This window comes from Myxine glutinosa, chromosome 2, assembly GCF_964187855.1.
Source record: "Myxine glutinosa chromosome 2, kmMyxGlut1.1, whole genome shotgun sequence".
Taxonomy (NCBI): domain Eukaryota; kingdom Metazoa; phylum Chordata; class Myxini; order Myxiniformes; family Myxinidae; genus Myxine; species Myxine glutinosa.
Window position 1 is genome coordinate 57,518,164 of NC_136262.1, and position 23,184 is coordinate 57,541,347.

Genomic DNA, 23,184 nt, shown 5'->3' on the forward strand with positions numbered 1-23,184 from the left:
ATCAATCTGGTGAGTTTCTTTTACACTTTGGTGATTTATTTGTTGAAAGAACCATGTCACTGATTGTCTGTCGCAGCAAGAAGTCAACAACAGGATTATATCACAGGTGGCATGGCAAAATGTACGGACAGGTGCATTTGATGATTGGCTTCACAGTCGGGTATACAAGGGTTGTTGCGTTCTGTATTAGTGGAAAGCAACTGCTGCACGTCTCCAAAAGTTATTGCCGCTTCCTCTGGAGATGGTCCGTCAACTCGACAATGCTGTTTGTCATGGAGTGGTGGCTTTACGAAATTACGGCATGAAACAGCGTGCTATTGCTCGGCAGTATGGCATCACTCAAGGTCAGGTGTCAAAGATCCTGAAACGAAATGCTCAGAGGGGTGTCCCTACTCCAATACCGAGGCCAGGACGTCCCCGCAGAACCACAAGGAGGGATGATCACCAGCTGCACCGGTTAGTCCGCAATGGCCGTACAAAGTCAGCTAATCGGCTTAGGGCTGAGTGGCAGCAACCTACAAATGTGCTTGGATCCAGAAGGCTAGTCAACCAACGACTGGTTCAAGCAGGCTATCGTGCCAGGCGTCCCCTGAGAAAGCCACGCCTGACCAGACAACACCGCCAGCGCCGATTGCAGTGGGCCAGAGAGCACCGTCAAAGGCAGCCAGGACACTGGAATCACGTGATCTTCAGTGACGAGTCTAGATTTCTGGTCTATCGTCAAGATGGCCGCATCCGAGTGCGCAGACAAGTGCATGAAGCCTACAACAAAGATTGTATAGTGCCAAGAGTCCAAGCTGGAGGTGGTGGGGCGACCGTTTGGGCTGCTTTTCATGCAGGGGGCAAAACTGACCTGGTTGTTCTGAATGGAAACCTGAACCAGTTCAAGTACAGGGCCATTCTGGAAGAAACATTGCTTCCATTTGCTCGTGCAGCCTTTCGAGGAAACTTTGTCTTCCAAGATGACAATGCACGGCCTCATCGTGCTCGCATGATCCAACACTTTCTTGCTGACTGTGGTGTAGAGCATATGGAGTGGCCTGCCATGTCCCCGGATATGAATCCGATAGAGAACTTGTGGGCAGAATTAACGCGTCAAATCGACAACTTGGACCAGCAGCCTGCCTCTGTGCATGAATTGCAGCAGGCTATTGTCACTGCATGGCAAGCGATTCCTGTCCAAACCTTGGCAAATCTCGTGAACAGCATGCCCTAACGTGTACGTGCTCTTCTGAATGCTCGTGGGGGTTACACGAAGTACTGAACTGTAATTTTACTGTCCGTAATCCCAGTCGTAATTTAACTTTGGTTTTTGTTTAAAAATTTTTTGGCTAATGTGCAAAATAAAGAGATACTTCTGGAAAACGTACAGAAGTTTAACACAGTACTGTCCATGAATTGATTTCGATATGAATGTCAAATGTGGTTTTTGTTTCTTTTAAAGGTCACATTAACAAAATCTAGAATAATTTCAACATAATTCCAATGAACTTTTGGTTCTAAGACATCTTGAAAAGTAAGTTCACCCCCACAAAAAAAAAAATCCCTATTAAATGCCAAGTCTGTGTGTGTGTGTGTGTGTGTGTGTGTGTGTGTGTGTGTGTGTGTGTGTGTGTGTGTGTGTGTGTGTGTGTGTGTGTGTGTGTGTGTGTGTGTGTGTGTGTGTGTGTGTGTGTGTGTGTGTATATATATATATACGCATGAGATTGGAGATAAATGATGGAGAAGATTGTCATGTGATCGCATAAATGGAGAAGATTGTCATGGGACCCGCAAGGTTAACCCCCACTCTATCAGGGAAAATGGCCTTAAAATGCCTGTTGTTGTTGTTTGTGTGTGCTCATCTGTGCAGTCTGTGTTATCCTGTCTTGTCACCAAACTTCTCCCTCAAACCTTTGTGAAATTATACCAAACTTCCGATGTACACCTACCTCCCTCTCCCAAGTGTATGTCCTAAGGGTTTTTTTTTTTGGTTTTTTTTCTTCATTAAAAAATAAAAATTGTCAACTTGAATCTTCAAATTCGATTGTTTGTAAAAAATAAATATCATGCATATTACGTATACATTTGTGCAAAATAAATGTTTGTATGATTGGTGTAAATCCTAACAACACAGCAACTCGCATACAATCATTACCCTCAGTTGAAACAAGCCTGTATCGAAAGTGACTAGTGGTGAGGTGTTTTGAATTGCAAAGATTATTGGGAGTTGGGAATTATTAATTTTAATAATGTGGCGATGAGGTGTTTTTGATGTTTGTAAGGTGTTTTGAATTGCATGGTGTTTGCCTCTGGTGGTGTGGTGTTTTTAATTGCATGGTGTTCACATCTGGTGGTGTGGTGTTTTGAATTACGTGGCGTGTACATTGTGGTGAGGTGTATTTAATTACGTGGCACATACATTGTGGTGAGGTGTTTTTAATTGTGTGGTGGTGAGTTGTTTTGAATTACCTGGTAGTGAGGTCAAGTATTTATTATATACAGTACGCATATCTGTGCAATGTCGATGACGTCACTGAACTAGTCGCTCAAACTTTTGTGAAATCGTCTCAAACTTCGAGTGTGCACCTATACCTCCCATGCGTATGTGCTAAAGGGATGCTTTTTGAATTTTATTTTCTTCAACCTAAATCTTCAACTTAAATTGTTTATAAAATTGTAATATCACATACATTACAAATGCATTTGTGCAAAATAAATGTTTGTACTTAGATTGGTGTAAATGATGACAACACAGCAACTCGGGTACAGTCATTATTATATCAGCTGAAACCAGCTCATTCTTCTGTCGGGATGCGTGGTGAGGCGAGTGTAGCGAGTTGATCCACGCTAGTGTATATAAATATAATTTATATATCATGTGTCACTTGGCAAGGCTTCTCCAGTTAGCAACACTGAACCTTCGTGGAGCCATCTTGGAATTTATATATGACGGCAAGTCTCGCGGACTTGAGACGTGTACCAAAAAACCCCCAAAAAAGTAACCAAAAAAAAAACAAGCCTTAATTTGAGGATGGTTGCATATGCGAATATTCCTTAAGTTTTTCCTGAAAACATTCCTTAAACTCAAGGGAGCACTCCCATCCCCATCCTTAAACACCAACCTTTGAGAAGTTTCCAGATGGCGCTGTTCATGGAAATTGGTGACGAAGAGTACGATTATCTTCGCGGAAGATGTCACGAACACCATACGCTGATAGAACCATACTTCCACAATTGAAAAATGTTTGTACATTGTGAAACGTGATTTGAGCGGTGGAAACGTGACTTGGATAACATTTCCACTCTTTTATGACATCCACAATATTTTGCTTGTTGTTTCGCACTCGTATTTCACTTTTATAATTCACCATTCTTGGAAAGTTTCCAAACATTTACTACGCACATTAACGCATTTACAATATAATGCTCAATGAGAACTGAATCTAATGAATTTTATGCAAGAATAATTGTATTCCTCCTTCATCCAGAAGTATGCGTTCCTCATACAACATATAATAAACTGTACGTAGCAATATTGTATAAGGAGCGTCATTTTAAATCATGGCTTCACTGTTGTCTTGCTTTCGGACACCTCATCCTATCACTAATCTGACCGATTGCCTGGCATAGCAACGGCTCCTTAGGATTTTCTCAACCTTAAGGAAATCCTTACTTTAGGATTTCCTATGGGTTGTTTACGCATCCTTACTTTAGTATTTCCTAAGGGTTGTTTACGCATCTTTACTTTAGGATCTCCCAAGGATGTTTATGCATCCTTACTTGAGGATCTCCCAAGGGTTGTTTATGCATCCTTACTTTAGGATCTCCTAAGGGTTGTTTACGCATCCTTACTTTAGGATCTCCTAAGGGTTGTTTACGCATCCTTACTTTAGGATCTCCCAAGGGTTGTTTATGCATCCTTGCTTTAGGGTCTCCTAAGGGTTGTTTACGCATCCTTACTTTAGGATCTCCATTGGGTTTCATTTTGTAGATTAGATACAGAGTCAATTTTGAATCCCATATCATCAAATACCAAGTTGTGAAGAGCCTAAGCCTCACCCACATTACAGGGTGTTGGTGGGGCTTGGAAGGATCGGCAGCCCTTAACTTTCATCACAATGCGCTTTTGTTATTGAAAGGTTCGTGGTGACACCACAGTATATTTTAATCCCGGATATTGGTGTCAATAGCAATGTCCTTCTTGACATGCGCGTGGCCATTTATTTTTCCTGTGGCTTGCAGAGCAATGCGCATCAAGCCGGGGAGAAGTGCAACAACCGGACATCTCGTCGAGTGGCCAGAGTGTTATTGAGAAGGATTCCCTGGGTCCCTTGCTTCTCAAGGCAAGCGCTTCACTTTGTTCAATAATTATTTAAGACTTCTAAAGGACCTTGTACATACATAAACACAATGGCATCCATTCATCTACGTAAGATCGTGGATATGCAGCACTTCTTGGTGAAGTCAGTCAAGCGTTACAGTACATACATAGCATGCAAGATAAAGACATTATGACATATCAAGGTAGTTCCACAGGCATTACAAAGATATTAGTCGACTCTTGAAGCCTGATATTGGCTTAATGCTTAGGGTGGTTGGCTTGGGATCTTAGAGTCCTGAGTTTGAATCCTTGTCGGCCGTTGAATTAACACCAGGTGGGGTTGACTCAGCTTGTCATCCTTCCGAATTCGGCAAAATGAGTACCATTGTACTGGGAATTCCACATCTGGTGCGGAGTAACCACCCCCCTCCCTCCCCCCAAGATTGTAGCTTACAGATACAGTGCATTCAGAAAGTATTCAAACCCCTTCACTTTTTTCACATTTTGTTATGTTGCAGCCTTATGCTGAAATCGTTTAAATTCTTTTTTTCCCTCATCAATCTACACTCAATACCCCATAATGACAATGAGAAAACAGGATTTTAGAAAGTTTTGCAAGTTTATTAAAAAGAAAACCTGAAATATCACATTGACATAAGTATTCACACCCTTTGCTATGACACTTGAAATTTAGCTCAGGTGCCTCCCATTTCTCTTGATAATCTTTGAGATGTTTCTACACCTTGATTGGAGTCCACCTGTGGTAAATTCTATTGACTGGACATGATTTGGAAAGGCACACACCTGTCTATATAAGGTCTCACAGTTGACAATGCATATCAGAGCAAAAAACAAGCCATGAGGTCGAAGGAACTGCCTGCAGAGCCCAGAGACAGGATTGTGTCGAGGCACAGATCTGGGGAAGCCTACAAATAAAATCTCTGCTGCATTGAAGGTTCCCAAGAGCACAGTGGCCTCCATAATTCTTAAATGGAAGAAATTTGGAACAACCAGGACTCTTCCTAGAGCTGGCCGCCCGGTCAAACTGGGCAATCGGGGGAGAAGGGCCTTGGTAAGAGAGGTGACCAAGAACCCGACGGTCACTCTGGCTGAGCTCCAGAGATCCTGTGTGGAGATGGGAGAAACTTCCAGAAGGACAACCATCACTGCAACACTGCACCGATCTGGGCTTTATGGCAGAGTGGCCAGACGGAAGCCAAACAGTTCAATATTGGTTTCATCAGACCACAGAATCTTGTTTCTCACAGTCTGAGAGTCCTTTAGGTGCTTTTTTGCGAACTCTAACCAGGCTTTCATGTGTCTTTCACTGAGGAGAGGCTTCCGTCTGGCCACTCTGGATGTGTTGGCCTGGAGAGGTACCCTCCAGCCCACCCAAGCACAGCCAAGTGAGCCTCAAAATGAAATTCATAATTATTCTCTTCTCCATGAACAGTATTAGGGATTTTCTTGAACTAGTACAGTATAAGGGATTTGAACCTGGGATTCCACCATCGTGAAACAGGTCCGAATAGCGTGAAGTGAGTGACACGTGGAGCACTGTACAAGGCACAAGCATTTTACGTGTTGAAAATAACTTGCATAAAAGCACACATGTTGTTGATGCTGGTTTTAGGGTTTCTTTGTGTCAGACAATCTAGAGCGAACTCACAAATAATTTTAGTGACAATCTATTTATTACATAACTTAAATAGGGTGGTGATGGCCCAGGTTATTTGGCTGTTCCATTGTCTGTAATTGTCAGTCCTGTTGAATGCATTGCAATGCAGAAAGTGGCAATAATCAGCCAAAAAATAGATCCATGAATTAATATACGTGAATCACTCGCTGCGTCTTCCTGGACAAAAATGGCCATGAACGATAAGCGTCAACTGACTTGTCCAAAACTCATAAACGGGGATAATTAGGCCTTTAAATGTACCTGAAGAGAAACGGGGGAGTTTGAATTCATTTTCTGAGATCACGATGGGCTCGCACACAGAGTTTGGGGCCGCTATGGTGGAGTTAACCACTGTCTGAGGTGCTCGATGAAAACTGCTTCATATATTGTCATCCACACAAGGATTCTCATCTTGTAATAATAATGGGGAAAAAGGCATGTGTTTAAAAATATCAATATATAAGCGTAATACTATGGTACAATTTCGAAATGACAACTTCCCAAATATCGGAATTAACATTTAAAATACCTGCCTGGCTCTTTTTCCTTCAGGCACTCGACGCATTTTTCTTTGTGGTCAATGCCGAGGGCCAAATGGCTTTTGTGTCGGAGAATGTGCGTTTTTACCTGGGTTACGGGCAGGAGGAACTTCTCACCTCAAGCGTGTACAACCTGCTGCATGTTGGAGACCACGAAGAGTTCTCCAGGCACCTGCCCAAGCCACCAGGTATGTCGCTCTTCTGTGGATCGCAATCTCCTCTCGGTGTCTTTTTCTCACTGTACATCCTTTGGGTGACGGCCCTGAACGAAGCATCATGGAAGACTTTTTTTTTACTTTATGTGTTCAGTGTCGAGGCTCGTGGAGGAGCTGAAACACAGGACGGACCAGGAAATAACAGAATTAAAAGAACGGTGGAAAGGGAAGTGTTAAGAGGGGGGGGGGGGGGGGGGGGACTTGAAGAAATAAAGAATGTGAGGAAGAATGAGAGCAAGGGGAGGCACAGGGGATGAACCATGTTGGGGGGTACAGCCACAAACTCTCAATCACAGAAGTGACTAGAGCGGCACTCAGAAGAGCGCATACCTCCGCCAGGTGGAACAGTTTACGTTTTGTATTCCACTGATAGGCCGGATCTGGATCCGGACCTGAACCAAAATCGAATATGCTTGTTCTTTGCACCATCCCAACACATCCATGAAATATCTCATGATCTGTCCACAACTTTTTGAGACATCATGCTAAATATAGTTTTTAGACCTATCTCTCTATGGTGTCGAATCGATTAAGAAATTGTCATATCCGGATCCAGAACTTCCCCAAAAACTAATCAATTCTTCCTTGTTACACACCCAATCTTTCCACCAAGTTTCGTCCGAATCCGTCCATAACCTTCTGAGATTTCATGCTGAGACAAGTAAACAGTGACGGAGATAAAAAGTGGTGAAAACATAACGAACAAACAAACATTGGTGAATACATCACCTCCGTTCACCTTAAAAAGTAAAAGTGAGGAAGAAGCAAACATGGGGAAAATAGAAAAATAGGAAGAGGCGGGTGAGGGAGGAGGGGAATTTCTTATAATGTTAATATTCACTCTGTCGAGCTGCATTTGGTCCATTATGATGGACGCATATTCATCACATTTATCACATTCTCCAATCATACCTGTACAAGTATTAATTAACGAACCATCTCGTTAGCGCAGTGTTGAACAATGACATTCCCAGACGAGTGATCACAGCGAATGTGATTTAAACCTGTGATCCCAGTATGATCATCAGCTGAGTGCACCAAACAAGCCAACCCTGCACGTGTATTAATGGAGGGTCTTTCCTCTCACTGTCTGTATTGTCAGCTAACAGCACGCCGTGGCACAGTGATGGGACTCGACACAGCAGCCACACGTTCCATTGCCGCATGCTGGTACGTCGGTCCAGCAATGAGGTGACTACACCCGCTGCAGAAGGTCAATACGAGACGATGCAGTGTTTCGCGGTGGTGCAACCTCCAGCTGCTGATGAGTCCGATGGTGGTAGGTCGAGCATACATGTTATTTCTATTATTTATCCCCCGCGCCCATCGTGTCCGTGCAGTCATGTCTTCAGTAAAATGGCTAGATCGTTTGAGGCCATGGGTGTGAAGGCTGTCATATTGAGTGAAATCGAGGTGAGCCATAACCGAACAGTAAAGTGAAAGGCTGCCAGGATGGCTTGGAGATATTCTTCGCACACACCTCCGAGTTATCTGGTGTGGGTTTGAATCTCGGCCTAGCTATAAACTGTCATCCTGGTGTTGTTTCACTGACAGGGCAAGACATCAATATGTGTGCCGTCTTTCAGATGGACGTTAAACTTGAGCTTCCCATCTGCTGGAATTAGTTGGTTGACGTTAAATTGCAAATTTCAGCTTTAACCTCCAGGGCAATGCATCAGCGGCACAGCAAATGATGCAACCAGCAGTCATGTGTTGCGTACAAAATGAAAGTTTATTGAGGGGAAATTAACTTTTGTTTTTTGGTTTGTTGCCTTTCTTTGTTTCAATAGATCTACAACCTTGTCTCATCTGTGTCGCCAGAAGAGCTCCGAGGCACGAAATGCCCACTGTGGAAACATTCTCGACCAGGCAGGACAAAACTGGTGAGACTTTTCTTGTCCCATCAGCAGCAGCTTTTTTAAGTGACCCCCATGATTGCTCAGAGAGGAAAATGAGTCCGCACACCTTTTCATCGGTCAAAAGCACATGAGGTTCTGATGACGTTGTGGCATTAAGCAAAAATAACTCAAATGCGTGCTCACAGCCCCCCAGTGTACGACGTGTGAATCGCATTAAATTAAAAAAAAATTTAATAGCACAGCAATCTTGATCAAGGTCATTTTGTGCAATCCTGATCTGGATTTTGTGGCAAAATGTTTTTTGAAACTTTGGAAGAGTTGGGACATTGAAAGTTTCGCTTTTTCATCCTTCACTCTCTTGTTTCCCCCCTCTCCCACGTTTTTTATTATTCTTCACTCTCTTTTCATAAATGATAATTGGAATTTTGTGGTTTCAATAGTCCAAGATTTTGTTTTGTTTTTGATTGGTCTCGTTGGAGGTCTTACCTCTTACCACTTATCTCAAGATCTGAGGTTCAAATTACACAGATGTGAATTTGTCGGTTGTCCCCTACCATTGTTGTCATTAATTTCAAATTACACTCATGTCTCTTGAATGTTCTTCTCCTGCATTTGATATATGTTCAAGCTCGTCCTTGAGCCTTGGATCAGTGTTTAAAAGTGACTTGGCCCACAGGGCCATACATATTTGCAGATAAATGGGGGAGGGGAGTGAGCTTGGGCCATATATATTTGCAGATACATTGGGGGAAAGGAGAGAGGGTTTGATGAATATTCTGTGCTTCTGAGGGGACGTCGATTGATTTTTCTTATCTGGAGTCATTCATTGGGGGACATTAAATATTCTACCTTTTGAAAAGAAGATGCCATTGTGTTCTGGTACCATTGCCAATTCCAAATTCCTGTCTGATTATCCCTTTCTTTGGTATCGCTTCGCAATAGAGTAGTGCCCCTTCTTGGGTAATTTATCAGCGGGGGAAACGTTCACGACTGGTCTTGGGCACCTTGATATTCCAAGGGGGTATGGGAATGATAAATAATATGTAGATAGTCCCCAAAGGTGATGAACCAACAATGGCCATGTAAGTCTTTTGGTCATCATCAGCTTAGACCATGTGCCAACTTTAGTGATGTGAATTGTCGAGTAGATAAATATCGACTAAAGTAAAAATTGTTCCAAACATTTTTTTTGCACTTCTCCACTCTCAACAGGAAAAATCATTGCCATCGACACAAGCAGCCTGCAGGCGTCCATGCGGCCAGGCTGGCAGATATTGGTGCGGAAGTGCATCCATGCCTTCTTCCAGAACGTGGAGAACGGCCTTCCCCTCTCACACCGGCACCATCGTGATGGTACCGGCACCGCCTGAATCCACTACCTTTTTTCTACCGAATATTTCAGATTGATTGAGTTACTTCTTATCTTTATTTTGGCGGGAATTCCAGGCGAGGTGGTTGGACTGATGTAGCATGTTCATTGCCTCAAAATATTTAAAATGCACTTGTAACGAGTAGGGGAGGAAATTGACTGAGGATTTGTGTCCTGATCATTACCTCGGCCACTAAAGGTGGATGGAGGTTGTTTTCACCCCGGTCTGGCTGTCCGTGAGCAAGATATCGAAAAAATTTATGGATCGATTCAGCCAAAATTTGGTGGACAGGTTGGGTGTGTGACAAGGACGAATTGCTTCAATTTTGGTGAAGATCCTCATCCGAATCCGGACACTAAATTTGTTTGTGATTCTTCACCATTGAGAGATAGGGCCAAAAAATATATACAGTTGTGGCCAAAAATATTGACACCCTTGCGCTTTTTTCAAATACTGCACTATTTCTTCCAGAAAATTGTTGAAATTAAAAAATATTTAGGTATCCACATATGTATTTCTTTGGTTTGCAGTGGAACAAAACAAAAATATCTGAAAAAATTACTTGATCTCAGCCGATTCCTTACAGAAACCCTAAAATGGCCCGAACAATATTATTGGCACCTTTTAGAAGTTATTAGAAATAATTAGATTTCAACCAGGTGATTCTCCTCTACTTTGGAAATGAACTCACCTGTGGTGAGTTGCAGGTGCCTGCAATATAAAAATCACTTATTCAATCAGTTTGAAGAGAGAAAAGCAGTCGTTCTGCTGTTTTGTGTCACTGTGTACACCGCAATGAGCACAGAGAATAGAAAGAAAACCAGAGAATTGTCTGAGGAGGTTAGACACAAGATTGTAGCCAAGCATGGACAATCTCATGGCTACAAGCCCATCTCCAGAGACCTTGATGTTCCTGTGTCCAGCATACGTAATGTTATCAGGAAGTTTAAGGCCCATGGCACTGGAGCCAACCTCCCTGGGCGTGGCCGCAAGAGAAAACGTGAGCGAAGATTGCAACGAAGAATTGTTCGAATGGTGGAGAAAGCACCTCAATCAACTGCCAAACAGATTCAAGCTGACCTTCATACACAAGGTATGACAGGTTCAACTCGCACCATCCGTCGCCAACTCATTGAAAGGGGGTTCTATGATAGGATACCCAGGAGGACCCCTCTGCTGAGAGATAGAGACATAAGAAACCCCGACTGGAGTTTGCCAAAACACACATGAACAAGCCAAAATCCTTCTGGGAGAATGTCCTTCTTTTTTTTCTTTTTTTTCTTTTTTTTTGTGGACAGAGTCGAGGCTCGTGAAAGAGCTAACATTTATCAAACAAACAAATCAAACAAACAAGCAAACAAAGTATATAAAAAGGGGAGCGGTCGACAAGATGGGGAGAGAAGGGGAGGAAGCACACAAACACAACATTTGAGAGCAGGGACATCGGGAGATGTTTTTGGAGGGAGAGGGCCTGGGGGGAAGCAGGATAGGTATAAAACCCAAGGACACCAAGGACTTCCAGGAAAGAAGTCAAGTGTCACTTCAAAAAAGTGTATTTGGGGTCAAATTAGCGGGGGTAGAAAAGATCAAGGTTTTGGATTGGGGAAGAGAAGAGATGGTGGTGAACAGCCGTTTTAAAGACCTGGAGGGAGGAGTGGGATTGAAGAGAGTGAGGGAGTTTGTTCCAGAGGCGGGAGAAAAGAGGAGTGAAGGTGAGCAGAGAGTCTTGATTTTGGCAGTTTAACCATAAGAGGGTTGCAGGCAGATCTTGTGCGACCTGCAGGAATATTTGGGGGACAGAGCCCAGAGAGAGCTGGGGGAGCAAGGCCGGAGAGGAGTCGGTAGAAGACGGAAAGACCACCAACCAGCCTGCGGTGATTAAGTGAAAGGCCCTCGGAGATAGCGTCATCGCGGGAGATTCCAATGATTCTGAACGCTTTGGTTTCAACAGCGTGAAGACGAGCTAGCTGTGAGGCAGGAGCACCAGCCCAGAGGGGAGAGCAGTACTCCATTGAGCTGTGGATGAAAGCCTTGTATGTGGTGAGGAGCTCAGGTGTGCCAAGGAAGGACTTTGCACGACGGAGGATGCCCAGTCGGCGACTGGCTTTGGAGGCCAGCTTGGAAATGTGGTTTTCCCAGGAAAGATCATGGCAGATAGTGAGACCCAAAAGTTTGAGTGACAGAACTTCTTGGAGAGGATTATTCAGAAAGTAGATGGGAGGGTTGTCCAGTCGGTCTTTTCGGAGAGACATCGTAAGAGTGTGAGATTTGTCAGGATTGAAAGACATGTTCCACTTGTTTGCCCAGTCTGTGATTTTGTCCAGGTCTGCAGAGAGTGAGGAGGCTGCAGACTGCCGATCTGAGGGATGAGGAATGGAGCGGAGCGGCAGAGAGTGGAGTCATCAGCAAAGAGATAGAGAGGATTTTCAAGAGAGTCAGAGAGATCATTGATGAAGACCAGAAAAAGCACAGGGCCCAGAACACTGCCTTGGGGAACTCCAGCCTGAACAGGAAGAGGAGATGAGAGAAACCCATTCAGGGCCACACGTTGACGACGACTAGAGAGGAAGTCCGCCAGCCATGCGTGGAGATTTCCATGGATACCAAAGGAGGAGAGTTTGGTGAGCAGAGCGGGTGCCAGACCGTATCGAAGGCACGTGATATGTCGAGGGAGACAGCTCTAATTTCCTGTTTGGCATTGAGGACCTCCATCCATTGTTGAGACAGCAGAAGCAGCATGTCCAGAGTAGAGTGACCTGGTCTGAAACCAAATTGATGATCGGAGATCAAGCCATTGGAGAAGAGGAAAGATTTCATATCCGAAGCAATGATGGATTCCATGACTTTGCTGATAATTGGGAGAAGGCTGATTGGTCTGTAGTTGCTAGGATCTGTTTTTGCACCTTTTTTGTGCAAAGCGGTGATGTTGGCTGATTTCCAAGCAGATGGCAGTTGACCTTGAGCAAAAGAGAGGGTGAAGAGAACAGAGAGAGGGAGTGAAAGAGCGTAAGAACAGGATTTTAGGACCCGTGGGCTGATGCCATCAGGTCCAGTTGCAGAATCAGAGTCGAGGGTTGACAAACTTTTCCACCTTGTCAGGAGGAAAGGACACGGAGTCCAGGAGCAGCTGGGTACGACTGGGTATGGTGGGTACAGAGAGGGATGGGTTTGGGACACAAGATGTAGAGGCAAACACAGAGTTGAGGCATTCAGCTTTTTCACGTGCGGAGTCAGCTGTGTCGCCGTGTGAGGTAAGGGAGGGGATGGAGGGGGAACAAACACCAGAAACAGATTTGACCAGACACCACCAGGATTTGGAAGAGGGAGACAGATAAGAGACTTCTGTCTTGAGAACGGAGAGATATTGTTTCCTAGCTCTCCTGAGGGTGGACACACACTTGTTTCGGGCTTTGTGAAAGGAAATGAGATTTCCTTCCGTTGGATTTGCTTTCCAGGAGACGAAGGCAAGTTGTTTTTGGGCAACAGCCTCACCACAAGAATCCGTGTACCATGGACGGGAGGAAGGGTATGACAACTGAAGACGAGATGGGATAAATCTGTGCATGAGAGAGAGCAATTTACTTTGGAAGAATTCTCAGGATGAGTTGATGTCAGAGGTGGTAGAGATGGGAGACCAGTCCAGATGATTGATGGCTGCTTGAAGACCGTGCCAGTTGGCCTGAGTGAAATGCCAGACTCGTCGACGCTGAGCAGGCTCCCTGAGAATGGTCAGAGAGATGTTCACTTTAACAAGGACATGATCAGATGATCCGATTGGAGCAGAAGAAGAGCAGCAGACATTTTCAGGGAAGTTAGACAAAACCAAGTCCAGAAGAGAAGATGCTCCGTTGACTGAGATCCGGGTCGGGAAATTGCCAGATTGTGTCAGTCCCAGTGAGTCGCAGAAGTCCTTTGCTGAGGAGCCATGGCTGGTGAGAGAGGTACCCACACCCAGCCAACTGGCATGGTGACAATTGAAATCACCACATATGAGGAAGAGAGAGTTGGGATGAGTAGATAGAAGTTGGTCCATATTATCAGACAGCGAGATGTAGATGGAGTCATCACTGTTTGGTGGACGGTACAACACACATATGAACAAGAGGTGGGAGCGAAGGGGAAGCCGTAGCCAGAGGTATTCCTGGGGGTGAGGTGGAGAGAGTGCACTGCAGGGCGAGGGAGGAAGAGAGTTTTTGATAAAGATAGCAACCCCACCTCCAGGACGAGGCTCAGGTCTATCATACCGGAGGAGGGAGTAACCCGGGAGAGATACTAAGGAATCAGAGACATCATGAAGGAGGAAAGTTTCTGTTAAGCAGATCACGTCTGGTTTGACAGAAGCAACCTGTATGGAGAGATCAGTTAAGTTTGAACGAAGGCCCCGGATGTTTGAGGTCCATACCGTTAATGAAGAGGAAGGGGGAGCATCGGATACCGAACAGGGGGGAGGAGGGGTAGGGTAAGATGTGGAAGAGGTGGAAGAGGTAGGGAGAGCTGTTGAAGGTGTGTCAGAGATTTCAGAATAGCTCGGAGAAAGGGAAGGATGGGGCGGACAAAAGGTTTGATGGTGATTGGGTGAGGCACAATGAGGTGTTATTTGAGGAGGGGGAAGAGCGAGGCAGAAGGTTGGGGGAGGGGGAGTGAGAGGAGGGAAATTGAGAAGAAATGAGGGTGGGGAGATTTGAAGGGGAGGGGCGAGGAGGGAGTTTGGGAGGGAAGGGACAAGGGGAGGGATTTGAAAGGGATGGGATATGGGGGAGATTTGGAGGGGAGGGGTGAGGGAGGAGTCTAGGAGGGGAGGGGCGAGGGGGAGTCTTGGAGGGGAGGGATGAGGGGGTAGTTTAGGGGGGAGGGGGCAAGGGGGGAGATTTGAAAGGGATGGGTGATGGGGAGGATTAGGAGGGGAGGGGAAAGGGGGAAGATTTGAAAGGGATGGGTGATGGGGAAGATTTGGAGGGAAGGGGTGATGGGGAAGATTTGGAGGGGAGGGGTTATGGGGAAGATTTGGAGGGGAGGGGTGAGATTGGATTTTTGAAAGTGTACGATTAATGGGAAACGAACATTTATTGCAAAATGAGTTTCTTGTGACCTTCGAGTTAAAAATACGTTTAAGGATGCTGTAGGGAGGATGGAGTTGCAGGAGAGTTTAGGGAATGTAGAAAAAAGGCACTATAGGAGATGGAATTTTTTTTGGGGATGAATAGATTTGGTGAGCAAGTCGAAAGCAGCCTTTTAAAGAAGAAGAAGAAAAAGGTGTTATAATATATGACGGAATACAGATCTTGAGGGGAAAGTGTAAACATTGAAGGTTAATAACAGTGAAAACTATCTGGGGAAATGGGGGAGAAACACGTAGTCGAAGAATGAATAAACGAATGAGAACAAGGAATAAGAACAGAGAAGGAAATGGTTTTTTTTGTTTTTTTTTTTAGTTGAGATTTACACAAGGAAGTAGGCTATGGGGTGAAAAGACTGGGAAAACAGAGAACGAAAGTTATTGGATCACAAACGACGGACCGCTGAGAGAAAAACAAAGCCTCAAGGTTGTACACTGTGCAAGGCCTCAAGACACGACACGAATTAACACGATTTTCAATACAGGTATGAAAGATTTGCACCGAAAAGCTTCCTCGGGACACAATATACGTACACACACCATAAAATAAATACAGTTATAACGAAAATACAAATGGGAACAATTACTTAACTAACTTCGATTTCAAATCGCTCGCGACGCGGCAAAGGCCTTGCTCGCGACGCGGCAAACAGACGATTAATTTATGAAAGATAAACACCGAGAAACTTCCAAGGTGCACACTATAACTTCACACACCGAAAGATAAATACAGTTTCGACAAAATACAATTGTGAACAGACTTAACTTTGAAAACGTGGAGACCGTGTGGAGCTTCGAAAATCCCTGCCGCCGTCTCCAAGATCTCGCGGGATCTTTGGACAGATAAGATCAAATTTGAGGTTTTGGTAAAGCATATCATCTCTATGTTTACAGAAAACAAAATGATGCCTGAAAAGAAAAGAAAAGAACACCTTACCTACGGTCAAACATGTCGGAGGTTCAGTGATGTTATGGCGTTGCTGTGCTGCCTCTGGCACTGGGTGCCTTGAATGTGTGCATGGCATCATGAAATCAGGAGATTACCAAGGTATTTTGGAGCACAATGTTCAACCCAGTGTCAGAAAGCTGGGTCTCCGTCGAAGGTCATGGGTCTTGCAGCAGGACAATGACCCCAAACACACTTCAAAAAGCACCCAGGAATGGTTCAAGACAAAACGCTGGACTGTTTTGAAGTGGCCAACAATGAGTCCAGATCTAAATCCCAATGAACACCTGTGGGGAGATCTGAAAACAGCAGTTGGGAGAAGGCACCCTTCAAATCTGGGAGAACTGGAGCAGTTTACACAAGAAGAGTGGGCCAAACTGCCAGTGGAGAGGTGAAGGACGCTCATTCATGGTTATAGGAAGCGCTTGACTGCAGTTATTTTGTCCAAAGGCCGTCCTACCAAATATTAAGTCTCGGGTGTCAATAATTTTGTCAATGCTATTTCTTTTTATTTTCTGATTTAAAAGGATATATTAAGTTCTGAATCAAAAACAAAAGTTTGTAATATTAACAGTGAAATAAAGAATTGTGGAGACGAAATACTTATGTCAATTTCAACTTGTTCTTCGAGGAAATTGTAAGTTATTTGAAAAAAGTGCAAGGGTGTCAATATTTTTGGCCACGACTGTACAGCATGATATCTCAAAAAGTTATGGACGGATTCCGACGAAACTTGGTGAACAGATTGGCTGTGTTACAAGAAAAAATTGATCCGACAAGGACAAAGTGATCCGATATTGATGAAGATCCGGATCCGTTTGAGAATTTGTGAAATGATTCTTCACCATTGATTGATCGGGCCAAAAATTATACAGAGCACGATATCTCAAGTTATGGACGCATTATGACAAAACTTGGTGGATGAGTTGGTTCAGTGATGAGAACACGGTGATTTGATGTTGGTTCAGGTCCGAATGCAGATCCGGCCTATCAGTGGGATACAAAACATAAACTGTTCAGCCTGGCGGAGCTATATGCTATACCGAGTGCCGTTCTAGTTGCTCATGTGATACTTCGAAATTGTGACTGCAAAGTAGTCGCCTCAAAATACCTTGTTTTTGGCATGTTCTGCTGTAGTTGGTTTCCGATTTCAAACTGTGGAATATGTGTGTGTGCGTGTGCTTGTGTTCAAATGTGTATGTGTGCTCCACAGTGCTGATGAAAGGCTTTGCGCAGAGCGCTCCATATCGCTTTGCGCTGCCTGATGGGAGCATGGCCGTCGGCCAGAGCAAGAGTCGCATGCAGGCCCTCCCCAACCAGACGCACATCGTGTCATCCATACACACTGTTTTCAGGTGTGCTTGACAACCATGGATGTTATGCTTTGGGAGCTTCTTTTCTTGGTGTCTGTCTAATTATCTTAGCAGCTCTCTCTACCAAAGAATGTCACCTGTTTGGCTACAAAAATGGTAGCTTTTTATCCTACTGGCCAACCAAACATGTAGCATGAAATTGACATAAAATGTTTTATCAGTGTCTGCTGAAGATTTCGTTTAATTTTTTCGTTTTCCACAAACATTGGAGTCAGCATTTATGGCTGTATGGGAAATCTTAGTTACTAACTCCGTGCCTGTTAGCCGGCTGCATGAGTATGACTATCATCCTGTACCTGTAGGTTTGTTCGTTTGTCGGCAGAATAACTGGATATCGAGGGCAGCTTGAATCATCAAATTTGGCAGCGAGTTTCATTTTGTAAATGTCGAAGACAATTTCATCTTTGAGCTCACAACGAAAAATATAAAATGAAAATTGGGTCCAACGTTTCGGGCACCGAGTGAACTTCATCCGAGATTGCACAGGTATTGTGTGCTCGGAGTTCTGTTCCTTCGCAAGTACAAGAGGCCTGAGCAGTCCTGGATGAAGATCACATGGTGGTCAAAATGTCGAGCCTGTGCCTTGGCATGCCAGGCATCTCGACTAGTTTCTAGAGTGCTTTCATTTTTTTGAATAAGAATTATTTTCTTGTTTTATGTTTTACATTAATAAACTGTGGATTGTAAGCTCGCCTGCTATACGACCTTCTTGTTCGCCTTAGCCATTTTGCATTTTCTGGCTCGTTAAGCAATAATTTAATGCATCTTCTAAGGGATACAATGAAAAGGAGACAGAGAAAGGTGATTCTTCCCATCTAATAATAACCTTTGACATGTCAGCACCCTAACACTACCCACCATAAACTTCTAACCCGGCACCGAACGCTACAACCAACGTCGTATTGAACAACAGGGTTGAACCTGCGCAGATTAGGTGGTTGTTTTTAATTTCTGTGCAAAAGGAGGAGGGTATTGGGATTAGCATGAGGCACATACAGTAGATAAAAAGGGAGGGAGGTGATGTATCGGATGGGGTGAGCATGATATTTATCAAGGTGCGCGCACAGAGCTGGAATGAGCAGGTGCAGTCTGGCTCCAGCACACTTTGTCCTGCTGATGTGCTTCAGCCACCAGTATCCATCATTCCCAGCTTACTAACTCTTAAGTATTTATCTAATTATTATTTCCACTAATAAACGGTCCTTATTCCTTACAGGGCCAAATGTTTAAAACTCAATAACAAACTCAGTTATTTTCACAAAGCGAGTAGTTGAAAACCATTCTTTCACAAAACTATTCAATGAGTGATTTTTTAAAAAACTTTTATACTTTTTAACTTTGTGATTTGTGATAATCTCCAGTTTTTTATGAAGATGTAAAATCAATGTTATTTGTAACCCTCTACCCTCTTATCTCTCTCCACCTCCCCATCTCAATTTACCTAGACATCCCCCTTTCTCCCTTACTCCTCCATCTCTCCACCACTGCCCCCCTTTGTGTTCCACTCCCCAACCACTCCCACCCCTCTCTTCTCCTCTACTCTCCACTCCCACACTTCAGCTCCTCTCTGTTCATCCAATGTTCTTTTAAACTACCATCCTCCAATCGCAATTACTTCATTGGATTACTTCCAATCATCAACAAGGTCATGCAATCCATCATCGCAGTTTATACAAAATGCTTTTTTTTCTCCAACAAACTCATCTCAGATCATCAATTCGGATTCAGACCAGGTCACTCTATCTTGGACATGCTGCTTCTACTCACCCAACAATGGATGTGTAGGCCCTCAATGTCAGACACAAGGTTAGGGCCGTCTCTCTGGACATATCTCGTGCTTTCAATACAGTCTAGCATCCCGCCTTGCTCTCCAAACTCTGCCAATGGAATCCAAGGCCAGCTCCACACATTGCTTACTGACTTCCTCTACTCTCGTAGCCAAAGTGTGGCTCTCAACGAAATCCTTTCATCTCCTCTCCCTGTCAAGACTGGTGTGCCCCAAGGCAGTGTTCTGGGCCCAGTCCTATTCCTGATCCTCATCAATGATCTTTCTGATCTCTTATTAATTTGCTGATGACGCTACCCTCTACCTTGACATCCTTTAGACAGGCAGGTTGTAGCCTCTCTTTTGACCTTGAAAATATCACAAACTGGTCAAGCATTTGGAAAATTTATTTAAATCCTGACAAATCGCAATCTCTCACTATCTCCAAAAGGACTGTGAGACAACCCTGCCCCTACCTTCCCTCTCCCCCCCCCCCCCCCCACCTCATTTACATTCTTAACGATCATCTTGAGGAGTTTGTCATTCAAATTACTGAATCTCACTGTCAGCCATGACCTTTTTTGGTCAAACCACATTTCAAAGTTTGTCTTCAAAGCCAACCTCCAACTGGGAATCCTCCATCATACAAAGTCCTTCCTTGGCACACCTGAACTCCTATACGCCTAGAAGGAAAGATTTCATCCGCAGCTTGATGGAGTTCTGCTCTTCCCTCTGGACTGGCTCCCCTGCCTCACACCTTTATTAGCTTGATGTTGTGGAAACCAAGATAGGCCATCGCCGATAGGACGGTCTCGCTCTCTATCTTCTACCACCTCTTTTCTAGTCTTGCACCCTCTACTCTTACTGTGCTTTGTCCCTCCCAGGTTTCTGCAGGGTGTACACGATCTACCAATCCAACTTCCTGCCAACCTCTATCACCACCCTCAAGCCCACCTCCTTCCAAATTTCCAGTTTATCCTCCCTGAAAGTTTACTTCTGTATCCATATTGTCCACCCCATGCGTCACACCCCCATTCCTCTCCACCTCCATTGTTTGTCCAAGTCTCCCTCTATTTTGTCCTTCAACTTCCCTTCAACTAATCCCTGGTGTTGGGCTATCGGCTAGGGTGCCGGCTTAGGATCCTAGGATCCTGGGTTCGAATCCCGGTCGATCGCTGAATTAACGCCAGGGGGGTTGACTCAGCCTGTCATCCTTCCGAGGTCGGCTAATTGAGTACCAGTTCACTGTTAATTCCCTGTTTGTCGTTAAAGGCGGCAAAAAAGGGTTGGCGTCAGGAAGGGCATCCGGCCGTAAAACATTGCTTCAAAAAGGGGACCGAAAAACAACAACAACCATGGTTCCCGAAAAAGGCCAACCCCTGCTTTGCGGGGGAAAATGGCCTCTAAAGGTGGTTATTTTAACTTCCCTTCAACTGCTCCGTTTCTTCTGTTGTATCCTGCTCCATTCAATGTTCTCGTTCTTCCAAGAGCCTTGATTCTATGTACAAAAAGAAAAACGGATTTGCTGTCCCTACCTACTTCTGCTCTAAGTATCTTAAATATTCCTGTATTTATTTACCTTTAATCCTTTATTTATCATTAAATTCAGCCAACTATTCAACAATTCTAGTCTTTCATAAAATCATCATTTGTCAATGTTTTGTTTCCTTCCAAACAGGTATTGCAAGCATTCAGGTGAGGGTCTCGTAAGACCAAGTCCTGTTATTCCAGACCTTATCTCGGCAACAAATGATCCTAATGGTGGTACACAAAGTGCCAGCCTCAACTGTCCGCAACCTCCCATGGGCATCGGGAGCGGCCGGAGTGATGCCCCTATGGGCAGGCTACCACCAGGAGCTCCAGCTCCAGGGCGTTATGTTGGGATGCCAGGTGCAATGGCTTTAGGAAGCCCATCAAGAAATAGTCCTTGTGGTGCTGTGGGAAGTGGCCCCATGCCTTGTCAGGGAAACTATATGCGTACACCAAGGACTCCACCTGTGGCGAAACCTGCAGGCAGCCCAGGCATGCCTTTCTCCCCACAAAGGCCTAGTGGTCCTTATCACACTAATGCCGGTTTTGCCTGTCCCGGAGCCTCCCCTGGAGAAGGCATAACACCAGGCTCAGGCACATCACCTGGTCAAACTCCATCTCCTAGCCCACGGCTTGTCTCCCCAAGCCCATCTGTTACTTCACCTTGCCAAGGTGTTACCCCATCGGTAGGTCAAAGGATACCCTACGTTCCACGGTCCTATTCCACTGGTCATTACGGAAAGCAAGAAGACTGGTCGACAGAGGGAAAGGAACAAATCACAACGGCAACGCCTGGATCCACACAGCAGAACATAGAATGTAGTCTGGCTGACGGCACAACCCAGGAAGGTGAAGAACCTGCAAAAAGCCCAACGAAGTTGCTGCAGCTTCTAACAGTCGGACCAGAGGTTGGAGGCCGGCTGTCACTCGACTCAGTCAGAAGTAGTGAGCCTCCTGGGAGCGGTCCTCCAACCATTAACAGCAACAATGGCAGCAATACCGATGGCAGTGCAGGTGGAAGTGGTATCACAGGAGGTGGAGCAGCAGGTTGTGCTGGTGGTGGTGGTGGAGTTTCACCTTCTCTACATTCCACTTCACTCACTGAACGTCATAAAATCCTCCACAAACTACTGCAGGATGTAAATTCACCCCCTGACATAAACAAACTAACAGCTCCCCAGCAACCTCTCTCTGTCGGGAGTGGCCCAGGGTCAATAAAGACAGAGGAATTGACTACCGTGAAGCAGGAACCTGTTAGCCCTTTGCAACGGAGACAGGACCGTGACCATGCTCTTTTACGCTCGCTTCTCGATAAAGAGGAAGAACAGCGAGCACGGCCAGTGGAGCACCTGTCTGACGGTGATGTGAAGCCAAAACTGGAAAAGTCTGAGGGTGGTCGCGATGTATCGTATGGCCCAGGAGGCTGTGGCTCTATCAAGATTGAGAAACCTGACATGCAAGTGAAGGTTGAATCTGGAGAGCAACACGTAAGGCATTCCAAAACGCTGCATCTTTGAGGACATTTTCCAAATGGGCGAAATAATTTTTCACTCACAATTTTATTTTATATTGCTGAATTTGTTTATATAACAATACTTTGTGCTTCCAGGTCGCAGACAGGTTTGATAACATGGAGAATACAATTAAGGGCCTGAACGAAGGATTGGGCCGAGAGAGCACGGCAGAGAACAGCAAGGCGTTGCTGCAAGACCTGTTGCAAACGCCGAGCAGCATGCCTAGCCTCCAGGCCACGAGCAACTTCCGCACATCCGGCTCACATGTTGGTTGGTATCCAACCCTGATTTTGCTCTTCATTTTCATCATCACGTTCTCCAAAGTTCCTCTTTCTCATTTTCCCCACTTGACATGTCCAACTTGTGTCCCCACCTTCTTCCATTGCTGGGTCATGACATTGTGAGGCATATATTCTGGGATATACCTGCTGTACGTCACGATTTGTTTATATTATTGCTATTTGTCATCACGATTTTGTAAGTAATGTTTTCCCTTTGCAGTCGTTACTATGGGCAGGGCCAACCAACAGCTGATGTCACGGCCATCCTTTCCAAACGGCCCGGGGCAGTCCAGGCCTATTCTTTCTTACTCGACTTCTTTGAGTCATGTGCAAGGTGGCCCAACCCACTCGGTCACTGCACCCACGCATCATGGTGAGTGCGCATTGTAATTGAGTCCTCATTAAGGAAACGTTGTTTTGCAGAGAGAGATAAAGTTCTTTCATCCTGTGGTTTATTTCTGGGCAATAATAACAATCCATTGAAGCCGCTACAGCAAGTAGTCCATATGTTATCCACCTTCTAAAGTCTCAGGTTTGAGGATTTATTTATTTATTTATTTATTTATTTTTGCAATTGGGTCTGAAAATGATTCACAGCGTTGAAATTTATTTTAGCCAAATCATACTAAATATAATTTAAGAAGTGTCTTTGTTTGTTTGTTTGTTTATTTGTTTGACTTCTATGTAGTCCGAAA

General features: G+C 44.7%; 1 protein-coding gene across 6 annotated transcripts in view; it reads left to right on the top strand.

The window, feature by feature from the left end:
- The window catches only part of LOC137421773 (nuclear receptor coactivator 2), a 298,535-nt gene that overhangs the window by 235,782 nt on the left and 39,569 nt on the right, over window positions 1-23,184 (top strand). For all 6 annotated transcript variants that reach the window (XM_078773318.1, XM_068108162.2, XM_068108161.2 and 3 more), the window contains 9 exons: window positions 4,225-4,325; window positions 6,534-6,708; window positions 7,838-8,014; window positions 8,526-8,618; window positions 9,807-9,947; window positions 17,240-17,381; window positions 20,843-22,181; window positions 22,304-22,478; window positions 22,710-22,862. In XM_078773318.1, the coding sequence (XP_078629444.1) occupies window positions 4,225-4,325; window positions 6,534-6,708; window positions 7,838-8,014; window positions 8,526-8,618; window positions 9,807-9,947; window positions 17,240-17,381; window positions 20,843-22,181; window positions 22,304-22,478; window positions 22,710-22,862 (2,496 nt within the window). The remainder of the gene's footprint in view (window positions 1-4,224; window positions 4,326-6,533; window positions 6,709-7,837; window positions 8,015-8,525; window positions 8,619-9,806; window positions 9,948-17,239; window positions 17,382-20,842; window positions 22,182-22,303; window positions 22,479-22,709; window positions 22,863-23,184) is intronic.